This window comes from Chlorocebus sabaeus, chromosome 2 (genome assembly GCF_047675955.1).
Source record: "Chlorocebus sabaeus isolate Y175 chromosome 2, mChlSab1.0.hap1, whole genome shotgun sequence".
Classification (NCBI taxonomy): domain Eukaryota; kingdom Metazoa; phylum Chordata; class Mammalia; order Primates; family Cercopithecidae; genus Chlorocebus; species Chlorocebus sabaeus.
This window is the reverse complement of record NC_132905.1, coordinates 16,971,549-16,994,681: the sequence shown is the minus strand read 5'-3', so window position 1 is coordinate 16,994,681 and position 23,133 is coordinate 16,971,549. Positions and strand designations below refer to the sequence as shown.

The window sequence follows — 23,133 nt, the reverse complement described above, 5'->3', positions numbered from 1 at the left end:
TGACCTCATGACCACCCACTTCGGCCTCCCAAAGTGCTGGAATTACAGGCGTGAGCCACCACGCCCGGCCTATTTTATTTTATTTTTTAAAGAGAGAGAGTTTTGCTATATCACCCAGGCTGGGCTCAAGTGAGCCACTTCAGCCTCCCGAGTAGCTGGGACTATATGGGACGTGCTACCATGTCCCGTTTTAAATGTGCTTAATTATATGTTTAAAGAATGAGATTCTTGGCCTGGTGCAGTGGCTCACACCTGTAATCCCAGCACTTTGGGAGGCCGAAGCGGGCAGATCACGAGGTCAGGAGTTTGAGACCAGCCTGGCCAACATGGTGATACCCCATCTCTGTTAAAGATACAAAAAATTAGCCGGGTGTGGTGGTGTGTGCCTATAATCCCAGCTACTCGGGAGGCTGAGGCAGGAGAATCGCTTGAACCCGGGAGGCAGAGGTTGCAGTGAGCCAAAACCGCCCCACTGCACTCCAGCCTCGGTGACAGGGCGAGACTCCATCTCAAAAAAAAAAAAAACAAAAACAAAAACACAGATTCTTTAAATAAAAATATTAAGTCAAAAATTATACAAGCAGGACTTGAGAACGGGAAAGACAATGAATGTGAATGACTCAAGTTTGAAAAATACTGCCATATGGAGTATGTCATCTTGGAAGAGCTGGGCTGGTAAGGAATAAAGGGTAGGATTTCAACAGGCAGAAAGTGAGAATCTAGAGGGAACAGCATCAGCCAAGATATGTGCAGGAACAGAAAGCATTTGGGTAAGTGAGGGCAGGCAAGGAGGAGGGGCTGGAAGGCAGGGTAGAGCCAGAAGCACTGAGCAGCAGGTAGAGGGGATGACCACATGGGTGCTTATTTGTAAAGGTGGCTCAGTTATGGATGCACAGGCCTCAGCCCCCAGTTAGGTGAGCCTGTGCCCCAGAGAGGATATCTGGGGAACACACACCACAACCAGGTACAAGCTAGCACCCCTGATCTTGGACTATGCTCCCTGACATCAAACTCCTTTAAATAAGGATTATGTCTGTCTTTTTTATTTATTTTATTTTTTTTTTTTTTTGAGACGGAGTCTCGCTCTGTTGCCCAGGCTGGAGTGCAGTGGTGCGATCTCGGCTCACTGCAAGCTCTGCCTCCCAGGTGCACACCACTCTCCTGCCTCAGCCTCCAAAGTAGCTAGGACTACAGGTGCCAGCCACCACACCCAGCTAATTTTTTGTATTCTCAGTAGAGGCAGGGTTTCACTGTGTTAGCCAGGATGGTCTTGATCTCCTGACCTCGTGATCCGCCTGCCTCAGCCTCCCGAAGTGCTGGGATTACAGGCGTGAGTCACCGTGCCTGGCCTATGTCTGTCTTTTTAAGATCAGTATTACCCAGAAAAAGACACGAGCTTAATTACTCCAAGGATTTTTCATTCAGTAAGCTGTGGGTTTTAAGAAGCCAAGGAGGAGAAGAGACAAGCTGACTATTCTGACTTCAGGGGGAGTTCTCGATGGTTATCACTTGTTGCTGGCCCTCCTACTTCCCCAGAGAGGAGAATCCAGCCAAGCTGGTCGGCAAGAGCCCAGGGTGGGTCCAGAAGGAGGGCTTCCTGCAGTGAAGAACTCCGGTGCTTCTGGGGCCACCTGCCAGATATGGGGCACTGTCCCCGCCTCTTCCAGGTGCAGATGAGGTGTTGAACTGGGCCCTTCTAAGAGGAGGGCACGGGGGCAGTGCCTTAGCAGAGCTTCTAACCTGCACAAGTGCCTTCAATGCCTTTCTTTCCTGCCACATCACCAAAAAATATACTGTTATTGTTGATTAGCTAGCCTGTCTCCCCATCGTAAGGGCAACCTCAAAATAGTCATTTTCTCTCTCCTGATTTGTTCTCCTGAAACAGCCAGCAGGGCAGAGGGGTTACTGCTCTGCAGTGATCACAGCTGGCTCTCTGCCAAATAAAGAACTGGAGTATACAATCTGATAAGATTCCAGGCTCAAAATTGTATGGAGTTATTTAGATACCAAAATATCTAAATTTCTAGGAATCCTGATGGTTTATGGAGACAAAATGAGGCTATAGGAAATTTCATTTGTCCCAGAAATTTGGAGTACATAATCAATCACCTGTAGCGAAAAAAAGAGGGCGAATTTTTTTAAAGGGTCAGCACCTGAGAAGCTGCCCTATCAGATTAACCTACTTATTCCTAAATCTGTCACTGGTCACTGTTTTTCATTTATAAAGCAAGGACTTTTTAAGAGAAAAATTAGTATCCCCTTTGTAGAAGGATGGAAATTACTAATGTGCCAGTGAAAGCACAGCAGAGTCTTTCAGTGCACTCTCTTTGCTTCTGTTCTGAGGTTACTAGCTATAAAAGCTGTTTTGCCATCTGAAGATTCATATTCTACCCATAAGCTGCATCCCTGGTGGAAGGTGAGCTGGAGGTCACAACAGCGCAATCCAAAATGCCCTTCACTTACTAAACTCTTAAGTGAAAACACATCATTGAAAAGATGCTCTCTAGCAGAGCCCCACATGAAAATTTTTCAAGACCCAAACCACCATCAGCTCTGAATTTAAGATCAATTGGTTTTGCCCCAAGCCTTAGGAAGCTGCTCTAACTGAACTGTGTTTTAGAATCATCTTCAGCTTAATTGTCCACTGTCTACTAAAGCTTCCTGGAGAAATTCCCTTCAGACATCAGTGTGAGGAAGAGCTCTACTTCTTTTAATCAACTAGAATGGTTTTTTATTTTTCAGAAAGTACGAGATCTTCTAAGGTACTGTGTTTCCCATTCTGCTTTCAGAGCCAACTTCCCTAACTCTGAAGGTTGAAATAGTACAGATTTCTGTATAAAACCTTTCCCCAGACCACTTGCTATTCTACTTTCACTTTCCTTTTACATGGATGTCTTTATTTTCATCTTGTTTCATATGGTTATGTATCCTTGTCAATCTGTTGCAAATTCTTTCTGGAAGAGGTAGGACGTATAAAACCAATCAATCAAAAGATCAGTTCCAGAAAGAAAGATCAGTATAAATATGTCATTCGTAGGAGCACTGCCATCTGCACCCAAATATTCCTACAATCCTCATGAAATAAATACTACTCCTATTCCTATTGTTCTCTGCAACAACAGAGACAGTCTCTCAAACCCCAATCCACAACATACTCATATTTTTCAGAGGTCATCTATAAATCTAACAGATGGGACAGGATGGTTTGATGGCCTATCCTCCCTCCCTTATGTAACTGCATCTCTCTCTTCCTCCACTGCATCTCTCACAGACAATCTCTTTAGCTGAAATGCAGGAATCCTCTCTCACTCTGACAGTTGAGTTTCCAGAATTGACCATGGATGGTCAATTCCAGGTTGACCATAACCACAGCAGAAAGATTCTCAAGGCCCATCCCTGACTTGCTTTAAGCCACCAGACTACGGAAATCCCAAAGGACATGGAGTTACATCTTATTCAAGGGTTTGATTGATAAGTTAGCTCCTGATAGAAGTCAGGCACAGTCAAGATTTAAACCTGGCTATCCCTTAAGTTACTCGCCATGTACATAAGGTTTTATGGCTACAACCTGTAATCTGTCCTTGGGCAATGTTTCTTCTAGGCCCTCAGTCAATTCTTCAATGTCTTTACTGAGCATGTTGAATCCTCTAACCTACCTGCCAAGCCAACCGAAAAATGTGCTGAATACTTTGTCAGTGGGAAGGACATCCTTCCGATCATTCACACACCCCTTCTGAGGGCTTGTTAACATGCCCAGGCTGCACTACGCTGTGGGGTAGTCACTGCTGGTTCAGAATATAACAGCAGCCTCTGAGACTCAGGGGATATTTGACAATAATTGCCACATTTGTGACTGCCAAAATTGGGCAGGTAAGGCTGCCATCTGGCTGGTAGAGGCCAGGGATACTGGAAAATATCCTCCAATACACAGGACTAAGAATTATCCAGGGCAAACTGTCAGAGTGCAAGGTTGTGAAACTCTGGACTCAGTTAAGGTAGATGCAGTAAGATTAAAAGATTAACAGCCAATACGGCCAGACGCAGTAGCTCATGCCTGTAATCCCAACACTTTGGGAGGCCGAGCTGGGTGGCTCACCTGAGGTCAGGAGTTCGAGAACAGCCTGGCCAACATGGTGAAACCCTGTTTCTACTAAAAATACAAAAATTAGCCAGGCGTGGTGGCGGGAGGCTACTCCCAGCTACTTGGGAGGCTGAGGCAGGAGAATCACTTGAACCCAGGAGACAGAGGTTGCAGTGAGCTGAGATTGGGCCACTGCACTCCAGCCTAGGTGACAAGAGCCAAACTCTGTCTGTCTCCCCAAAAAAGCCAATACACATATCTACCATACTTCATTTTCTAGTGCCCTAAAAAGCACTCAGTATTCTGGCACTCCACCCAAATAGTGTCCTACTATTGTAAGAAAATATACTTGGAGATGCCTAGGTGGCATGAGGGGAGGAAAGATATGCTGCAATCATCAAAACCTTTGAAATGAACACTCTTTTTTTTTTTTTGGAGAGGAAGTCTTGCTCTGTCACTCAGACTGGAGTGCAGTGGCGCAATCTCGGCTCACTGAAACCTCTGCCTCCTGGGTTCAAGTGATTCTCCTGCCTCAGTCTCATTAGTAGCTGGGATTACAGGCACCTGCCACCACGCCTGGCTAATTTTTGTATTTTAGTAGAGATGGGGTTTCAATATGTAGGTCAAGCTGGTTTTGAACTCCTGACCTCAAATGATCCACCCACCTTGGCCTCCCAAAGTACTGGGATTATGGGCGTGACCCACCATGCCCAGTTTGAAATGAACACTTCTAACCATTTAAGACTTGTCAAAAGAGAACGAGATGTCAGTGGAATGGAGCAATGAAGGACCATTTGACAAGATCCAAATGTTACCAAACACTTTGGGGAAATAAATGAGCATATTGGAGAAGAAGCTGCTCAGACTAAAAATGACTTGGTCACTAAAAGTAACCACCATTTTCTAAGAGACTTCTCTTTCTGTACTCAAAATCAATCATATTGGATACCGAGCAGGTTAAAGGTAGGTAGGCCCGTGTTTGAGTCCAGGTCCTGTTCTGTGACTAGCTAGGTAACCTTAAACCAAACACAGCTTCACTGTGCCTCCCTCTCAGTGTGTTAGCGGGTCACATAACTTTTGGTTTGTTTAAGGGTCATATAACTTTTGATAGTAAATGTACGAGGTAGGATTCTAAACCAAATTAAGAAAACTGGAAATGGATACAATCACTTACCATCCTGTTTGGGAGATGGTTCTTTGGGTTCCTTCTTATTTTTTCGACCCTCCCGCCCAGAATGGTCTTCTCCTAAATCTATGACAAGTTCGCTCTCTGAATCGGAGTCCAGGCCCAAATGGACTGTTGGGGAATCCGTCTCATCTTTTCCCTTCAGTTTATCCTTTGTGGGGTGAGGTGAAGGCTTTGCCTTTTCAGAAAAGTCCTTCTCAGGCTCAGGGCTGGCCTTGTCCTTGACTGCTCCAGGGTCTGTCTTCTCGCTGGCTGGTGATGTGCTTTTCAGCTCCTCTTTAATCTCCACTGGGTTTGTAGGCTTGGGCTTTTTTTTAACAGCAGATGGCTCTTTGTCCATCCGACAACCCTCTTTGTCCTCTGTGTCTTCTGGCTCGTTCTTGGACTTCTGCTCATCATCACTGATATACTCACTATCGCTACTATCTGACTTCTCAGAATCCTCCGAATCGCTGTGCTCTACGGCCGTATAAACATCTTCCGAGATTTCATTTATGCCTAAATTCAAAAAGAAAACCCAGCATGTGGCGTAGTCACAAAATAAGGAGCAGGACGAAAAATGCAAACACTTTCCACAGCAAATGCTGGAATAAGAAAAGCACATTTCAAATCACATCACACTGGCCTGAATGGGGCCAGTAATAAACCCAAGTGGCAACTGGCTATGGCTGCACTTGCCTTTGGAGAGGGTTTTGGTTGTTAACATTCAAAGGAGACACAGGACCTACCAACAGAAATTTTAAATTTATATGGCGCTAAATATGTGGTGCCAAATTTTTGCAACGTTGATAACTAATTGGGATTACTGAGAATGAGAGGGCTGGAAGGGAACAGCAGGGATAAGCTGTTCAAACTGATCCAGTTTACAGATTAGAAAACAGAGGCCCAGGGATATCACCTGCCCTAGGACACAAGACAGAGGCCAGGCCAGTACCCTGCGTTCCTGGCTCCCCACCAACACTCTTCCCTTGGGTTTCCAAAGCGTTAAAGTTCTTGATCCTTTGTGTCTAGGCCAAAGAAAATAAGCCAAAGCCTTAAAGCAGAGGTTGCAAACAGCCCACAAGCCACATCTAGCTTGCAGACATGTTTCATGGGAGAGGCACTGGTTTGCTCCACAGGGTATCTTGTCTGCTTTTAATTTATAAATGTGTTGTCCAATTCACAAATCCGGAAATTTCACATAGAAATCAAAGCAGGGGCTTCTGATGAAAGAGCGGAAAATCTAGCTGCTCTGGGTCACCAGCCTGCCAGGCATTGGCTGGGACAGGAAAGCCAATCGCTCCACTAGGCAGGAGACACACTTGTCTCCAGGTGACCCGGGTGCCCGGCCCTCTCTCTTGTTCCCTGCACTCATGTGGAAAGTCAACTGCCACTCTCTTGTGCACTGCTCTTCCACTGGTAAAGGAGTCAGGAGAAAAGTCACACACTTCTGTTTCTTTCAAAAGGGAGAAGCACAAACTAGCAGGTATTTCACAAACAAAATGGGCAAAAGCACATTTCTAACAATAGTTCCATTTAACCCATTTACGGCTTCTGCTCCCAACCATATGTTATGCCATCATACTGTAGGAGATAATACTATATCCTAAACTTTTGGAAAGAGGAAAGAAAACCCAATCAAGTCTGTGCAATCTCTTCATTCTAGAGCAATGGCCACTGTGAATGGTGCCACTGTCTGACCCAGACACACCAAAAAGAAACCTGCAGAAGTATCAGAGCCATGAACAGCCCAGGGCATGGGGGATCAGCAGGATCACTGGGGAATATATCTGCCTCCACCAGGGTTCAATCAAAAACACAAGTCCAGCCAGGCACAATGGTGCGCACCTGTGGTCCCACATACTCAGGAGGCTGAGGCAGAAGAACTGCTTGAACCCAAGAGTTCAAGGCTAGCCAGGGCAACATGGGAAGAACACAAGCCAAAATACAAACACCCAGATCTGGTATAAGTCTGGGATCCTAGGCTTGCGCTACTGGTAGCCAATGATTGGAAATAAGAATGAAAAGTGTAACCACATATGTGATAGGAAAAGCTTGGGTACTGGAGTCCAAAGGATATGAATTCAAATCCTGCTCTTCTGTTTTTATTACTGGTTGACCCTGAACAAGTTATTTATCTCTCTGAGCCTCAGTTTCTGTATCTGCAAAATGGGATAAAGTATCAACCTCCTAAGATGATCTATATGCAGTGCTTAGCATAGTGTCAAAGGAAACACTCAGTAAATAGAAATAATACAATTCTTATTAGCAATAAAAATAAATCAAGAGCTGGACCAGCTGCATGGAAGGACCCAAGAGGATAATTTAAATGGCATGCCAAATTTCACCCATGCCACCCAATGTCCTCACCAAACAGGCAACCCAATGGGAAGTGGTGTCCTCTGGACAGCCCCAGATGGTCCCTAACTCTAGCTGCTTTCTCACCTGAAGATGCTCAGAGAAACTTGCTCTCCAGGGGCCCAGCCATCCCTAACTTCTTTACAAATGCCCTCCTAGCTTTACTTACTTATTCAACAAACATTCCAGAGCATCTACCATGTGCACAGACCAAGTACCATAGAGAAGGCAAATCCTCATAAAACAGCCTCCCTGCCCTCAAGGAGCTTCCAGTCTAGATTGGGAGGGACACCTCCACACAAAGGGAACACTGCTACTTCTGAGCAATAAAGTACCAAAGGAGGAGGGCAGATGGGGAGGGCAGTCAGGGAAGACTTCCTGGAGGAGGTGAGATCTGAGCTCAGCCTCACAGAAGGCAGGATTCAGGTAGGCAGTATGAAGGCAGGCAGCACAGGGAAGAGGAAGGAAGGCAACAGCTACAGAAGCACGGTTTGCCAGGTAGGGAGGAGACCAGTCTGGAGGGAAAGGGTTTCATGTCGGACACCTGCAGAACACACTCGCTACTCGTGTGGAGACACTGATGTGTACTGAGAAGGAGAGCAGAGGCAAACTCAGAAGATCCTCATTCTGCTCGTAAACCTTGATGCTTCAAACCTGTATCTCGAGTTTCCAGGCTGCTTTCACCAAAGAATAAATTGATGAGTTCAAAGAGCCCCGAATTAACTATCAAGTCTGAAGTCTTTTGCCATGAGTGGAAATATATTTTAGCTGAGCAAATCGTTCAAAGTTAAAGCACCTGCTAAAAGCAGCCAGGATTCAACCTTGATTTCATCAGGGTAGTATCCCTACCAGTAATGATAACAATGATAACTGCTGGGAAAAAAAACAAAACCAAAGATATACCTAATTGTGCTTTGCAACTCTCTATGGTCTTGTCAAGATTCAGCTGGAACCTGCTACGAATCTGGCGCTTGGGAGAGATGAGAGGAACAGGGGTGGACTGTTGCTGGACCGACTCGCTCAGCTCCTTCAAATCCATTTCGGCTTTGCTTCGATCTGAAAGAGACCATCACACCCTTGTAAGACCAGGCACACACCATGCTCATCACGGAGCTTTGTCCTTGCAAAGTCAGAGCAAAACACACATTTTAGAACACGGGGAGGGGGGATACTTTTTCTGTCATTCGTCCCAACAATATCATCTGCTCAACCACATGGGGTGACATGAAGATAATGGCCCGCGTGAACATGTTTGGCAGGTTTAAACAGTCCACTGAACAATCGTCTGGGTGACTTTCAATATTTAAAATGGACAATCCCAGCCAGATGGCTCAGTGTGTGGAAGTCAACACCAGTAGGGACCCTCCAAAGACAAAGGTTACGGGCAGATATTCAATCTCAATTTCAGTGAACAAAGCAACACCGAGCCTGGTCAGGGTGCACTTGTAACTTCAGGTCCAGATTGAAGAGGACTTGTATCCAAGAAAGATGGCGACCCCCTCAAAAACACCCTGACAATTGGGGGCCCTAGATGCCTATTTGCCACGGAGGCTTCAGTTTTCATTCTCAGTGGACCTAGTCTGGGGTGGAAACTAGAAAGAGTGGGGAATATAAGATAGGCAGACCTTCCAGCCAGTGTGCTGTGGCTCACAGCATCTACGTGAGGAAAGGGGAACAGATTAGCCCTGGATACTCAACCTTTCTCTAACAGGTCTCGCTCTAAGGTCCTCAGCCTAGTCACAGGCAGAGGTCTCTGGGGGGTGACTCAGGCCGGAGGTCCTGTCCCCTCACTTCTGTGAGGGCTCTTTGTAGGACCAGCAGGACAGATTCCAAAGAGTCAGAGAGCTTACATTTCCTTGGATTCCTTTCCCACCTACTCCAGCGCCCCCTATTAAGAGTTTTAGTGGCTGCAAAGGTCCCAAAAGCAACAAGCGACTCTGCAGGTGGGGCCTACTGTCCTCCACTGTGCCTGCTACCCTCTGGCATCCCCTCCAACCCAACCAAAGCAAAGTATGGGGCATCTGTCCTACCCCAGCCGATCCCAGAAAATAAGTCAGAAAGCAGGTGGCATCCAATCAACCCACAAAGAGGAGAAGCCACCTGAGCCTGTTCCCAACAGCCATCAGCTTGCTCCCCGGACTTCGCGCTTCATCTCCCTGCTCCCTCCACACCTCAGGCCACTTCTGGTCACTGGGCTATGAATGAGGCCCCGGAATCTAGTGTGAGAGCTGGGCTGGAAGTGCTGTTTAAAGCCATCACTCTCTCCTACCTTTTTCCTTTGGTCTGACCCAACCACTTTCCTGTTCACGCAGTAAGGGGAGTTCTCAAACACTGCATACCCAGAAATTAGCTCCTTCAAAGTGACCAGAAGCAGCCTCCCAAAAGCCCCACCCAATCCACTCACAGGTGACCAGAAGCAATAAATTGCTCCAACTTAATTTTATCAGCCCCTAGGATAAGATTAGAAAGGGGTCTTTTCTCAGCCAGTTGTGGTGGAATGTACCTGTAGTCCCAGCTACTCAGGAGGCCGAGGCGGGAGAATGGCTTGAGTCAGGAGTTAGTGGCTACACTGAGCTATGATCACGCCACTGCACTCTAGACTGGGCAACAGAGCAAGACTTATATTTTATTTTAAAGGAGGGAAAAGATTGATCTTTTCCCAAATCACACTTATAGACTGCCCCTCCCAGACCCAGGGAGATTCCAGAAGGTGAGTGCTCAAAGCAAGCAGAGACACTATCCCTGTAATTCAAGAAAAATACAAAAAACAGTATCTGTGTGTGCATGCATGTGTGTGTGCACGCGTGTGCATATGTATGTACATGTGCACTGATCATGGCTATAAAGAGAGGCTACTAGAGACAGGACTGCAGACATTCACACAGCCACCTCTGAGAGGGAGAAGAACGTGCAACTTTACTGCAGTGGGGCCGGGCACAGTGATTCACACCTCTCCCAGCACTTTGGGAGGCAGAGGCAGGAGGACTGCTTGAGGCCAGGAGTTCGAGACCAAGCTGGGCAACATAGCAAGACCCCATGTCTACAAAAAGTACAAAAAGTAGCTGGGCTTGGTGGTGCATGCCTGTAATCCTAGCTACTTGGGAGGCCAAGGTAGGAGGATTGCTTGAGCCCAGGAGTTTGAGGCTGCAGTGAGCCATGACTGCATCACTGCACTCCAGACTGGGTGACAGCAAGATCCTGTCTCCAAAAAAAAAATTTACTGGAGAAAGAACTAGAAAACTCTTTATACCTGTCTCTGGCAAGAGATCTGAAGTAGCTTAACAAAGAGAAATTATGGAGTAAAATAATTTTAAAAAAGAACAAGGAATGAGGAACATTAAAAGAAAAAGGAGGAGCACCTCTGCCCAGTCGCCCCACCATCTAGGAAGCGAGGAGCGCGTCTCTGCCTGGCCGCTGCACCATCTGGGAAGTGAGGAGCGCCTCTGCCCGGGCCCCGCAACGTCTGGGAAGTGAGGAGTGCCTCTGTCTGGCCGCTGTGCAACCCTCCAGGTGTGAAGTGGCAGCCTTGTGTGTGATCTTTCTGCCCTCCCCAAGTCTGCATTTTCGACATTAAAGTTTACTTTTAAATTAAAAGTTTATTTAAAGAAAAACAAAAAAAGAAAAGAAAAATGCCAGGTATGGGGGCTCACGCCTGTAATCCAGCACTGTGGGAGGCCAAGGTGGAAGGATCACTTGAGGTCAGGAGTTCAACACCAGCCTGGCTAACATGATGAAATCCTGTCTCTACTAAAAATTTAAAAATTAGTCAGGCATGGTGGTGGGTGCCTGTAATCCCAGGTACTCAGGAGGCTGAGGCAGGAGAATACTTGAACCCAGGAGGGGAAGGTTGCAGTGAGCCGAGATTGCACCACTGTACTCCAGCCTAGGCGACAGAGCAAGACTCTGTCTCAAAAAAAAAAAAAAAAAGAGAAAGCCCAGATTAAAGAGTTCCAGTAGGCAGGATTCAAGGACTTAACAGCTGACTTGCATGCAAATGTGAAAGCAAAGCAGGAGGGATTTGAGGCCTCCCTCAGAATTTCCACTTTCAGAAATGAAGCAGCGTGCTAGATTCCAAAGGGAAAAGCCAGCCTTTTCAAGAATAAAGATGGAAATGTATCTCACAAAAATACTTTCCATGGCTACCCAAGTGACACGTTCATCAGTGTCCTCAATATTCCTATATACTACTAGATTACACAGTTACTGAAAAAATTTACAAAAGAGACCAACAAACTTTCTCTGTAAAAGCCTGGAGAGGGCCGGGAACAGTGGCTCACACTTATAATCCCTGCAATTGAGAGGCTGAGGTGGGCAGTTCCCTTGAGCTCACATTTGAGACCAGCCTGAGCAACATGGTGAAACCCTGTCTCTACTAAAAATATGAAAATTAGCCAGGCATGGTGGCACAAGCCTGTAATTCCAGCTACCCAGGACGCTAAGGTGGGAGGATAGCTTGAGCCCAAGAGGCAGAGGTTGCAGTGAGCCGAGATCACGCCACTGCACTCCAGACTGGGCAAAAGAGCCAGACCTTATCTCAAAAAAAATAAAATAAAAGCCCAGAGAGTAAATATTTCAGGCTTTGCAGGCCATACAGGCTCTGTTGCAAAAGCAGCCATGAACACTACATAAACAGATGGGTGTGGATGTGTTCCAGTAAAACTTTATTTGCAAACACAGGTGGGGGCCAGATTTGGCCTGAAAGCCGTTAAATCTGCCATCTTCTATACTAGTCCAGTGACTGCCAACCCTGGCTGCACACCAAAATTGCCTGTGAAGTTTTAGAAATTCCTGAGGCCTGAGCCCCATCCTCAGAGACTCTGACTCAACAGGCTGGGGGGAAGGCCCTGGGCATCATGATGCCTTTGACAACCTTGCCAGGAGGTCGGGCGCAGTGGCTCATGCCTGTAACCCCAGCACTTTAGGAGGCCAAAGAGGGTGGATCACCTGAGGTCAGGAGTTCAAGACCAACCTGGCCAACATGGTGAAACTCCGTCTCTACTAAATATACAAAAATTAGCCAGGCGTGATGGCACATGCCTGTAATCCCAGCTACTTGGGAGGCTGAGGCAGGAGAATCACTTGAACCCAGGAGAAGGAGGCTGCAGTGAGCCGAGATCACACCATTACACTCCAGCCTAGGCAATAGAGTGAGACTCCATCTCAAAAAAAAAAAAACACCAACAATAAACTTGCCAGGTGATCCTAACTGGCAGCTAAGGCTGAGAAACCCTGTATCAGACCAATCTTCTATGTGAGTACAGAAAACTCACTATTTGCCTTAACTCCTCTGTGTCTGTGTTAACAGGACCACCTTTCTAAACCTTAGGGTCCATAAAGAGACCTAAGACTTCACCTGAATAACTGAGCTCTGTGTGTGTGTGCACCTGCCTGTCTACACGTATGCCTACAGTAAATGTGACCCATTAACTCTAGCCTAAAAAGATTGAGCACTGGAATGTTCATAATCAAGAAAAATGCAAAAAAGGTATATTACCTCATTTTACAAACTAAGGTTTCTCTGGTCAATAAGCTGCTGTTATATTTATTCTTGTTAGAATAAACCACCAAAAGGCCGGGCGGCCCAGGCCCTGGAAGCTGACCTTCAGGAGTTTAGCCAAATGTAATGATCTTTCTCCAAACCTGCAGCTGCATTTGACGCTCCTCTCCTCCGCAGAGAGAAAAGAAGAGCTTCACTTTCTCATTTAGCTCATGTAGCTTATCGGGACTTCTTCCACCCCTGCCCTTCTATATCGGGAATATCTTCAGAATCCACCCTTGCTGCCAACATTTTGAACTTTTCAGCTGATATGAAGACAGCTTAGGCTATAAATGGAAACCAGGGATGAAAAATACTCACGCTAGAGAAAAAGGCACGATCTTATATTTCTGGAGGGAACATAAATCAGAACCACCTCTTTAGAGGGCAGTTGGGCGATACCTCTCAAAATGTCGCCGCATGTGGCCTCTGATGCTCAATTCCACTTCTAGGAATTTATCCTATGGATTACCCTCCCACGTGGGCAAAAGGGTTCTTCATTGCAGTTGTCTTCAATAGCAAAAATGGAAAGAAGCGTAGCGTCAGTAAGTAAGGCGCCTGAATAAATGTTACAGTTTACCTTTAAATGGAATTAAATACAGCTGCTAAAATGAAACGAAGGCTGATTTCTGTGTGTTGATATGAAAAGCCAACCTGTTTCATGAAAAAGCAACAACTGGTGGAGCACCTTAGCACTGCTGTAGGGGAGCCAAGAAGGAAATGGAACATAGCTGGGAATACTATACATTCTCAGGGTTTCTCAACAGTGGCACTATTGATATTTGGGTCCTGGATAAGTCTTTGTGGTGGGGGTGGGGTGGGGTTGAAAGGCTGTCCCGTGTGTTGTAGGATGTTCAGCAGCATCCTGGCCTCTACCCCCGATGCTACTAGCACCTATGTACCAGTTGTGACAATAAAAATATCTGCAGGCCGAGTACAGTGGCTCACGCCTGTAATCCCAGCATCTTGGGAGGCCAAGGTGGGCAGATCACTTGAGGTCAAGAGCTTGAGACAAGCCTGGCCAACATTGTGAAACCCCATCTCTACTAAAAATACAAACATTAGCTGGGTGTAGTGGCATGCGCCTGTAATCCCAGCTACTCAGGAGGCAGAATCAGGCAAAGGTTGCGGGGAGCCGAGATCATGCCACTGCACAGCAGCTTGGGCAAACAGACCAATGGTCCATCTCAAAAAAATAAATAAAAGAAAAATAAAAATATCTCCAGACACTGCCAAATGTCACCTGGGAGATAAAAATCACTCAGAACTCATGCTATATATCTAGAAGGGCTCTAGAAACTAAAAACTTGCAACAGTAGTGACATGTGGGAAGAGGAGTATAGAGACAGGTGGTCAGAGGTTATAGACACACTGGCCTTTCATGAAATGTCCTCCTATGCTTTGAAATGTTTGTTACCATATGTACTCATAACTTATAAAAACAAACTCTATAAAAGAAAAATTTAAGCACTTCTTTTTCCATTAAAAAAAAAAAAAGACAGGACCGGGCGTGGTAGCTCACACCTGTAATCCCAACACTTTGGGAAGCCGAGGTGGGTATATATATATACCATATACTCAGTATATATATATACCATATACATATACTCAGCATATATATACCATATACTGAGGTCAGGAGTTCAAGACCATCCTGGCCAACATAGTGTACTAAATACAAAAAATTAGCCGGGCATGGTGGCGCATGCCTGTATTCTCAGCTGCTTGGGAGGCTGAGGTAGGAGAATCACCTGAACCCAGGAGGTGGAGGTTGCAGTGAGCTGAGATTGTACCACTGCACTCTAGCCTGGGCAACAAGAGCAAAGCTCTGTCTCAAAAAAAAAAAAAAAGACAGATCTTTGTTCTAAAGCTGAACGCAAACTACAATGGATGGACTTCCAGGAACTACAAAATGGCAGCTCCTTCAAGGGAGCAATATGACTTAGACAAGAGACCCTAGCTGGCCATGCATGGTGGTTCACGCCTGTAATCCCAGCACTTTGGGAGGCTGAGGCAGGAGGATTGCTTGAGGCCAGGAATTTGAGACCGGCCTGGGAAACAGAGCGAGACCCTGTCTCTATATTATTTAAAAAAGAGAGAGAGAGAGAGAGAGAGGGAGGGGGAGAGAGAGAGAGAGAGAGACCCTGGCAGACACTATCTTTCAGGCAAAGCCAAACAGAGATCTTCCCCACCTCATTCACTCTAAAGAAAATCAAGACAACATCTGAAAAATCTGGGCCCAGGCACGCCATGTATGCTCTCAAAGAAGGCCCGACTTCCAAGATGCCGCTTTATGCACAGAAAGAAAGGAGGCCTCCTGTCAGTAACGGTGGAGAAATAAACAGAAAGGCTTGGGGTGTGACGATGTTCCCTGGCCCTGCCTGCATCTTCAACAGAGCATCAAGGTGCATTTCTCTCACTAACAGGACTACTGACTGCTGAGTTTGTTCAGTTCAAAGTAAACACCCTCTGTGAATTAAGAGGAGATGGGATCAGCAGAAAAAGCAAACAGGAGTCTGGAAGAAGAAAAGGACCGGACCCACCTCTTCTCTTCTAGTCTCAGAAACTCATTTCTATTTATGGCTTATTTATAATCACTGCTGAGTCATACAGGGTGCTCATAATAATACACTGGGCTCGGCTTCTTGTTTTTTAGTGAGGAGAGGAGAGGCCCCAGAGAGCAAATGAGGGGAAACAGTGAATTAGCAACCAGGGCAAGAACCAGGTCTCTGTACAAACCTTTCCATCTTGTACCATATAGTCATATACCATACATACACACAAACACCATATACTATATACCACACATATATATACTCATATGCCATATACACAAATACATACGTATGCTCACCATATACACACACACACAAATACCATATAGTCACATACCATATACACATTTACCATATACTCATATGCCATATACACATATATATACCCATATACCATATGCTCACCATATACACACACGCAAATACAATACACACATATATACTCATATACCATACACACATACATATAATACTCAAACACATATACCCAATATATACACACACCCATATACCATATACTCATTATATACCATATACATACATATACTCAAATATACCCAACATACCCATATACCATATACTCTCATACCATATACACACATACACTCATACCATATAGCCAATATACATACATATACCATATACACACATACATATACTAAAATGCCATATACCTATATACCATATATTCTTAATTACAGTATAACAGCATAATATAATTATAGTATAGTATAAATAAAAAACTGACAACCTATGGATTGTTTTTGTATTGTTGGTTGTATGTGTTTGTCTGGCCCAGATAGAGTTTTGGGGTTTTGTTTTTGTTTTTGTACCACAGGGTCTCACTCTGTCACCCAGGCTGGAATGCAGTGATGCAGTCATAGCTCACTGCAACCCTGAACTCCTGGGCTCAAGCAATCCTCCTGCCTCAGCCTCCCAACGTGCAGGAATTACAGACATGAGCCACCAAGCCTAGCCAGTTTTTGTTTCTATGAAATTGACTGCCAGCTTTTAAAAACTAGGAGAGTTCCTGTAATAATCTAGAGTCCTGTTTTTCTTGACAATTCAGTCTGGCAATGCGGGTTAAGCTGGCAAAAGCCATATCCTTTACAAATTCCAAAACTTCACCTTATCCCCTGGCCCCAAAAAAAGCTGACGTATCCAACAGGCACAGGAGACATTCAGGTATCTCATGTAAGAGCTCAAGCTTTGCAGCAGACAGGCCTGGGCCCGAAGGCCGAACTCTACCACAAACCATGGTTGATCCTTGGGTAGGTAACTTGCTTCTCTGTGCCCCAGTTTACACTTCTGTGAAGCAGAGATATTATCTACTTTAAAAAGTTGTTGTAATTTTTTTTTTAAAAAAATAGTTTTAATTTACAGAGAGTAAAATTCACTTTTGGGGGAATAAAGTTCTATGAGTCATAACACCTGCATAGATTCCTGTAACCACCACCACACCAAAACACAGAGCAAGTCCATCTCCCAAAGAATCCCCTCCCAATGTGTACGCAAACCCTCCTCCACTCCAACCCCCGGCTATCACTGATCTGTTCCCTATCTCTGTAATTCTGCCTTTTCTGATATATATATTTTTTTAATCCTGTTTTGTTAGCTACAATAATTTCATCATTATCCAGGGTGCTCCCTTTCATTATCCCTGTCTGTGGAAAGTAGTTCCATGGCTGACAGACAGAATCAAGCCCCATAAAGCATTTGCTCAGTCATTTGCCCATAGCATTTGCCCATAAAGCTGGGCAGTCACTGAGAATTCCTTAACATTGCCCTCTTTGTTCGGATCTCCTCCCCACCCACGGCACTTCCCTCGGTCCCTGGCTGATCCTCTTCCCGTTAGGTCATTGCAATCGCAGCCCACAAAGCGCCCACATTCCCAATGCTCTTGTTCTTGCTGATGAAGATAAGAAGTGTGTCCTGGGACCGGAAGAGCTTCCAGGGGAGACACAAGAGGGCCTCGGTTCCCCTGGTGCCCACACACCACCATGCCTGCCCACCAAGACACATGACAGGAAGAAAACTTTCACTCTCACAACAGATCAAGCCAAACTGAAAGACCCACAGTGTCACGAGGAAGCCCAATGACCACCCGGTTTCAGGAAAGAGCTATTCTTGACAAGCATGACTGGCAGAGAGGAAATGTCACTGTGAGAACGCCTCCAAACAGCATTTCTTTTCGGGGTGTGGAGGTGGAAGGAGGGTATAAGAAAGCAAAACACATACTTGGGAACAATGAATGTTCCCAAGGAAGCACATGGGTCCCTTTTCACTCAAGTGAGGAACCAACCGGTTGATCTGAATTGGAGCCCTGAAAGCAACTGCCCTGACTATTCTATTACATCTGGGCTGTACTCACAGATGAGCCCGGATTGGAGCCAGGCTGTGTTCCGGCCCTGCTGCCTCTGGGATGCTGGGTACCCCATGCCTCCTCTCCAGACCTCCCTCAGTTTCTCCATCTGAAAATGGCACTGTAGGACAAGATGGACCTGGAGGACCTGGAGGGCACCAACCACCAAAGGCGTGGAATTCACACGAGCGTTACTGGGCACAGGTGGCCGCCCTTTCTTTCTGAAACCCCCATACTGGAGCTTCAGGGCAACACACTCCCCTGGTGTGGCTCCTCCACCCCTTGCTTCTCCTCCTCGACCGGAACTCAGGGCCTCACTGCTGCTCATTGCTCTACTCCTGACTCGCAACCTCAGTAAGCCAATGGGACTGGAGTCTTTGCTGAGTGAGGCTGTCCTATGCACTGGGGGATAATTAGCAGAAACTCTGGCCACCGATCACTAGATGCCAGCAGCGTCCCCATCACCCCCTCAAAGTCATGAGAACTACCACTCTAACCCAATCCCACGTACACATCGAGATTCCCAGAATTATACCTCCTGCCTGAACCCGGCCACAGGGCACCCTAATTCCTGCCTCCAGCTGCCCTACTGACCTCTCCACCTAGAGGTATAACAGCAACTCAAATTTACAGAATCTAAACTGGATCCTTGACTTATCCTGCCATACCCAGATCTGTCAGCACAATTACTGACACAACCTAGAAATTCTCTGTTGTGGGGCCTGTTCTACATGTTGTAGGTTGTTCGGTGGTATCCCTGGCCTCTCTCCATTAGGTGCCAGGAGCACCCCAACCCCAAGTGTGACAACCAAAAATGTCTCCAAACATTGCCAGGGGGTGGGGAAGTATTACAGAATTATCCCCAGATGAGAATGGCTGACTGATGTGGACTATTTGAAACACAGCACCGACGGCTTCCTCTGAGATGTGAAGTCCATTCACATCCCTCCTGCGCTGAACCCTCCACACCAGGGTCTATAAGGTCTGTACTGTATCTGACTCCATGGACTGGCCTCACCCTCACTCACTGGGATGCAGCCACCCTGGCCTCCTTGCTAATCCTACAGCACACCCAGTTACTCCTATAGCACACCAACTTAATCCTTACCCTAGAGTCTTTAAAATCTCTTATTCCTGGCCGGGCGCGGTGGCTCACGCCTGTAATCCCAGCACTTTGGGAGGCCAAGGCGGGGGATCACAAGGTCAGGAGATCGAGACCATGGTGAAACCCCGTCTCTACTAAAAAATAGAAAAAAAATTAACCGGGCGCAGTGGCGGGCGCCTGTAGTCCCAGCTACTCGGGAGGCTGAGGCAGGAGAATGGCGTGAACCCGGGAGGCGGAGCTTGTAGTGAGCCGAGATTGCGCCACTGCACTCCAGCCTGGACGACAGAGCGAGACTCCGTCTCAAAAAAAATAAAAAATAAAGGCCGGGCGCGGTGGCTCAAGCCTGTAATCCCAGCACTTTGGGAGGCCGAGACGGGTGGATCACGAGGTCAGGAGATCGAGACCATCCTGGCTAACACAGTGAAACCCCGTCTCTACTAAAAAATACAAAAAACTAGCCGGGCGAGGTGGCGGGCGCCTGTAGTCCCAGCTACTCCGGAGGCTGAGGCAGGAGAATGGCGTAAACCCGGGAGTCAGAGCTTGCAGTGAGCTGAGATCTGGCCACTGCGCTCCAGCCTGGGCAACAGAGCAAGACTCTGTCTCAAAAAAAAAAAAATAATAAAATAAAAAAAAAAATAAAAAAATAAAATAAAAAAATAAAAAATAAAAAAAAAATAAAAAAATAAAAAAATCTCTTATTCCTTCTACAATCTTTTTCCTACTGATACTGACATGGCTGATTTTTCTTTTCATGTAAACTTCAGCTCAAATATCACCTCTCAAAGAGGCCCTGTTTAACCCCTCCACCTAAGGAACTGTGACGTCTGCCTCGCAACTTGCCGATCTCTCACCTCACCACATTACCTTCCAGACATCCATCATGGTGTGAACTGTCTATCTTGGTGTGAACTGTCTCTCATGCTGTGAACTGCCTTATTATTTGTCTTTATTATTTTCTCTATCTTTCTAAAAACCCAACCTCTACAAAAGCAGGTCCTTAGCTGACTTGCTTTCCACTCTATCTCCATGCCTAGAATAGTGCACAGCACATAATAGATGTTCAAGAAAAATCAGCACTGAGGATGCAATGAATCAATCAATAACGAATCAATAGCAGCTGGGTACAGTGGCTCATGCCTGTAATCCCAGCACTTTGGGAGGCTGAGGCAGGTGGATCACCTGAGGTCAGGAGTTCGAGGCCAGCCTGACCAACATGGAGAAACCCCGTCTCTACTAAAAATACAAAATTAGCCTGGCGTGGTGGCGCATGCCTGTAATCCCAGCTACTCGGAAGGCTCAGGCAGGAGAATCGCTTGAACCTGGGAGGTAGAAGCTGTGGTGAGCTGAGATCACACCATTGCACTCCAGCCTGGGCAACAAGAGTGAAACTCCATCTCAAAAAAAAATAAGAAGGAGGAGGAATCAATAATGGGCCAGGTGCAGTGACTTACGCCTGTCATCTCAGCACTTTGGGAGGCTAAGGTGGGAGGACTGCTTGAGACCAAGAGTTCAAGACCAGCCTAGGCAACACAGCAAGACCCAACCACTACAAAAAATTAGCTGAGTACGTAGCTAAAATCTAGCTAGGCCTGTAGTCCTAGCTACTCAGGGCGGGTGAGGCAGGAAATAGCTTGAGCCCAGGAGTTCAAGGTTGCACTGAACTATGATTACACCACTGCACTCCAGACTGGGTGACAGAGTGAGACTCCATCTCTAAAAAAAGAGTTATTATTATCACCATCATCATCATCATCATCATCATCATCACCATCCAGGGAATAAAGACCAGAGTGTAAGAATTAGAAGAAGAGAATTAAGGAATATCAGAGTATGCTGCACGTAGGAAAGGTAAGTACTGATTCCTCCTACTTGCTTCTGTGCCATGGGTATAACTTACAAATAGAACAGGGTTAATGTGGTCAAGGGCAAATGAGGTGGAAACACTGGCCTGGATAAAAGCACTGTGGGCCAGGCATGGTGGTTTATGCCCGTCATCCCATTACTTTTGGAGGCAGAGGTGGGTAGATCACCTGAGGTCAGGGGTTTGAGACCAGCCTGGCCAACATGGTGAAACTCTGTCTCCACTAAAAATACAAAACTTAGCCAGGTGTGGTGGCACATTCCTGTAATCTTAGCTACTCAGGAGGCTGAGGCAGGAGAATCGCTTCAACCCAGGAGGCATACGTTGCAGGGAGCAGAGATCGCACGCACCATTGCACTCTAGCCTGGGCAACAAGAACGAAACTCCTTCTCAAAAAACAAAAGTAATTTGTATGTCAATAAGCCCCAGGAAAGTCCGTCCTTGTTCTTTTCACAGATCATTTATCACCTTCATCCACTGAAACTTTTGCATTTTTTGCATACAGAAAAGAGTTGAAAGTTCAAGAACCACATACAAAAGAGGATACGTCATTTGCAAAAATATCCACAGAAAGATAGTGGCAAAAATTCCAACTGACCCAGGTTCAGATTCAGGATGCTGCCAGTGGTGGAGGTTTTGTCCGTTTTCGTCGTGATAGGAGTTGACAGTTGAGGAGAGAAGGGCTTTGGGCTGCCGGATAAACTCCCTGCTTGTCCCGTCTTGGTGGAGGCTGGTGAAGCTGAAAAAGTATGGCATTGTTAAAAGACAGGTTTACAAATAAGCAAGTAAAATGCGTAGGTGTGGCGTAGGGAGAGAATGGAGAGATTATGAAATTGTGTTTGATTTCAACAAGGCCGCTACAGCATCACGGATGGGGTGGGGTGGGGCGTGGCAGGTTGGCCATTCATTTTCAGCAAAGGGCTTTAACCCGACGTGAAACCGTTAAAGCCACAAATGAAGACGGTCTCCCCAGTTACTCTGTTAAGCACAAAGCTCTAAGACAAATCGGCTAAGCTGCCACTGAAATTGGTTTGGCCCATTCACGGGTATAAATCTCAACATAAATAGCGATTAAACCAACCCCCACATGGTCCAGATGCAGAAAACGGGAGCCAGCCTTACAAATGCGTGTCATCTGTTTGTGGAAAGACACCATGGCCAGCTCGCACGCAGCCGCTGCACCTGCCAGGGACCAACTTGGTCCCTTGGGAAATCTCCAGCTCCCATTTCAAAAGTTCTTGAGGCTGTGTAAAGCCAAACCCAGTACCAGATGGAGTGAGGGAGATGTTGGTAAATTATGTCCTTCTTTACCATATTTCAAACTTTTACAGGAGGAGAGAGAACTGTACCTATGCCTAAGGCTTTTAAAAGTACCTTAAAATGACCTACAACCTGCTTCTCCTCTGCCTTACGTCACAGGGCTAGGACAAGAAACCACTTATGTTTAAAAAAGCAAGCATTCATAGGGGCCAACGAGCGTCCCAAAGATTCTTCAAATCCTGCCCCTTTGCCCTTGCCCCTCCATGGTAGTGGGACTGTCCTGTTAATGCCTCTTAGGTCCATTTAAAAACAGCTGGGACTAAAGGCATCACTGACAACAATGACAACCAACTCTTCCAAGAAGAGCAAGAAACATTCTGAGGTGATCTGGTGCTTGAAAGAAATTTCTGGATGGCAAATCGGAGCTAGGAACTGAGACTCCCCAGGGGCTTCGAAAATGCTGGGACATTTGTGTGGGCACTTGCCTCAGTTGCCTCACCTGACAAATTAGAAAACTCAGAACAAGGCTTCAGTGTGTTAAAACTCACATACCATTCGGCTGGTGAATCCAAGTGAGCTAGGCAGCTCTGGTGCCAGGACCTGCCTGCATTACTGTTAATGTAATATAGTGGGAAAGACTCCAGATGTAAAGAGGCCTGGATTCAAGCGCGGATCAGAAGCCAGACACCGTGGATTCAAGCCCTGGCTCAGCTGTTGCCCTGCTGTGTAACCCTGGGCCAGTTACTGGCACCTCTGCCTCTCTCTTCCTGGCAGCAGCAAAGAGAGACACTAATAATATGATACAAAGGGACAATAACAGTAGCTACATCTCATCAGGCTGCTGTGAGGA

At 46.2% G+C, this 23,133-nt stretch overlaps 1 protein-coding gene across 25 annotated transcripts in view; it reads right to left on the bottom strand.

The window, feature by feature from the left end:
• ZMYND8 (zinc finger MYND-type containing 8) overlaps positions 1-23,133 on the bottom strand; it is a 148,748-nt gene that overhangs the window by 31,400 nt on the left and 94,215 nt on the right. For all 25 annotated transcript variants that reach the window (XM_008014850.3, XM_008014928.3, XM_008014921.3 and 22 more), the window contains 3 exons: positions 21,622-21,762; positions 8,508-8,660; positions 5,256-5,765 (listed from right to left, as the gene is read on the bottom strand). In XM_008014850.3, coding sequence (XP_008013041.1) covers positions 5,256-5,765; positions 8,508-8,660; positions 21,622-21,762 — 804 coding nt within the window. The remainder of the gene's footprint in view (positions 1-5,255; positions 5,766-8,507; positions 8,661-21,621; positions 21,763-23,133) is intronic.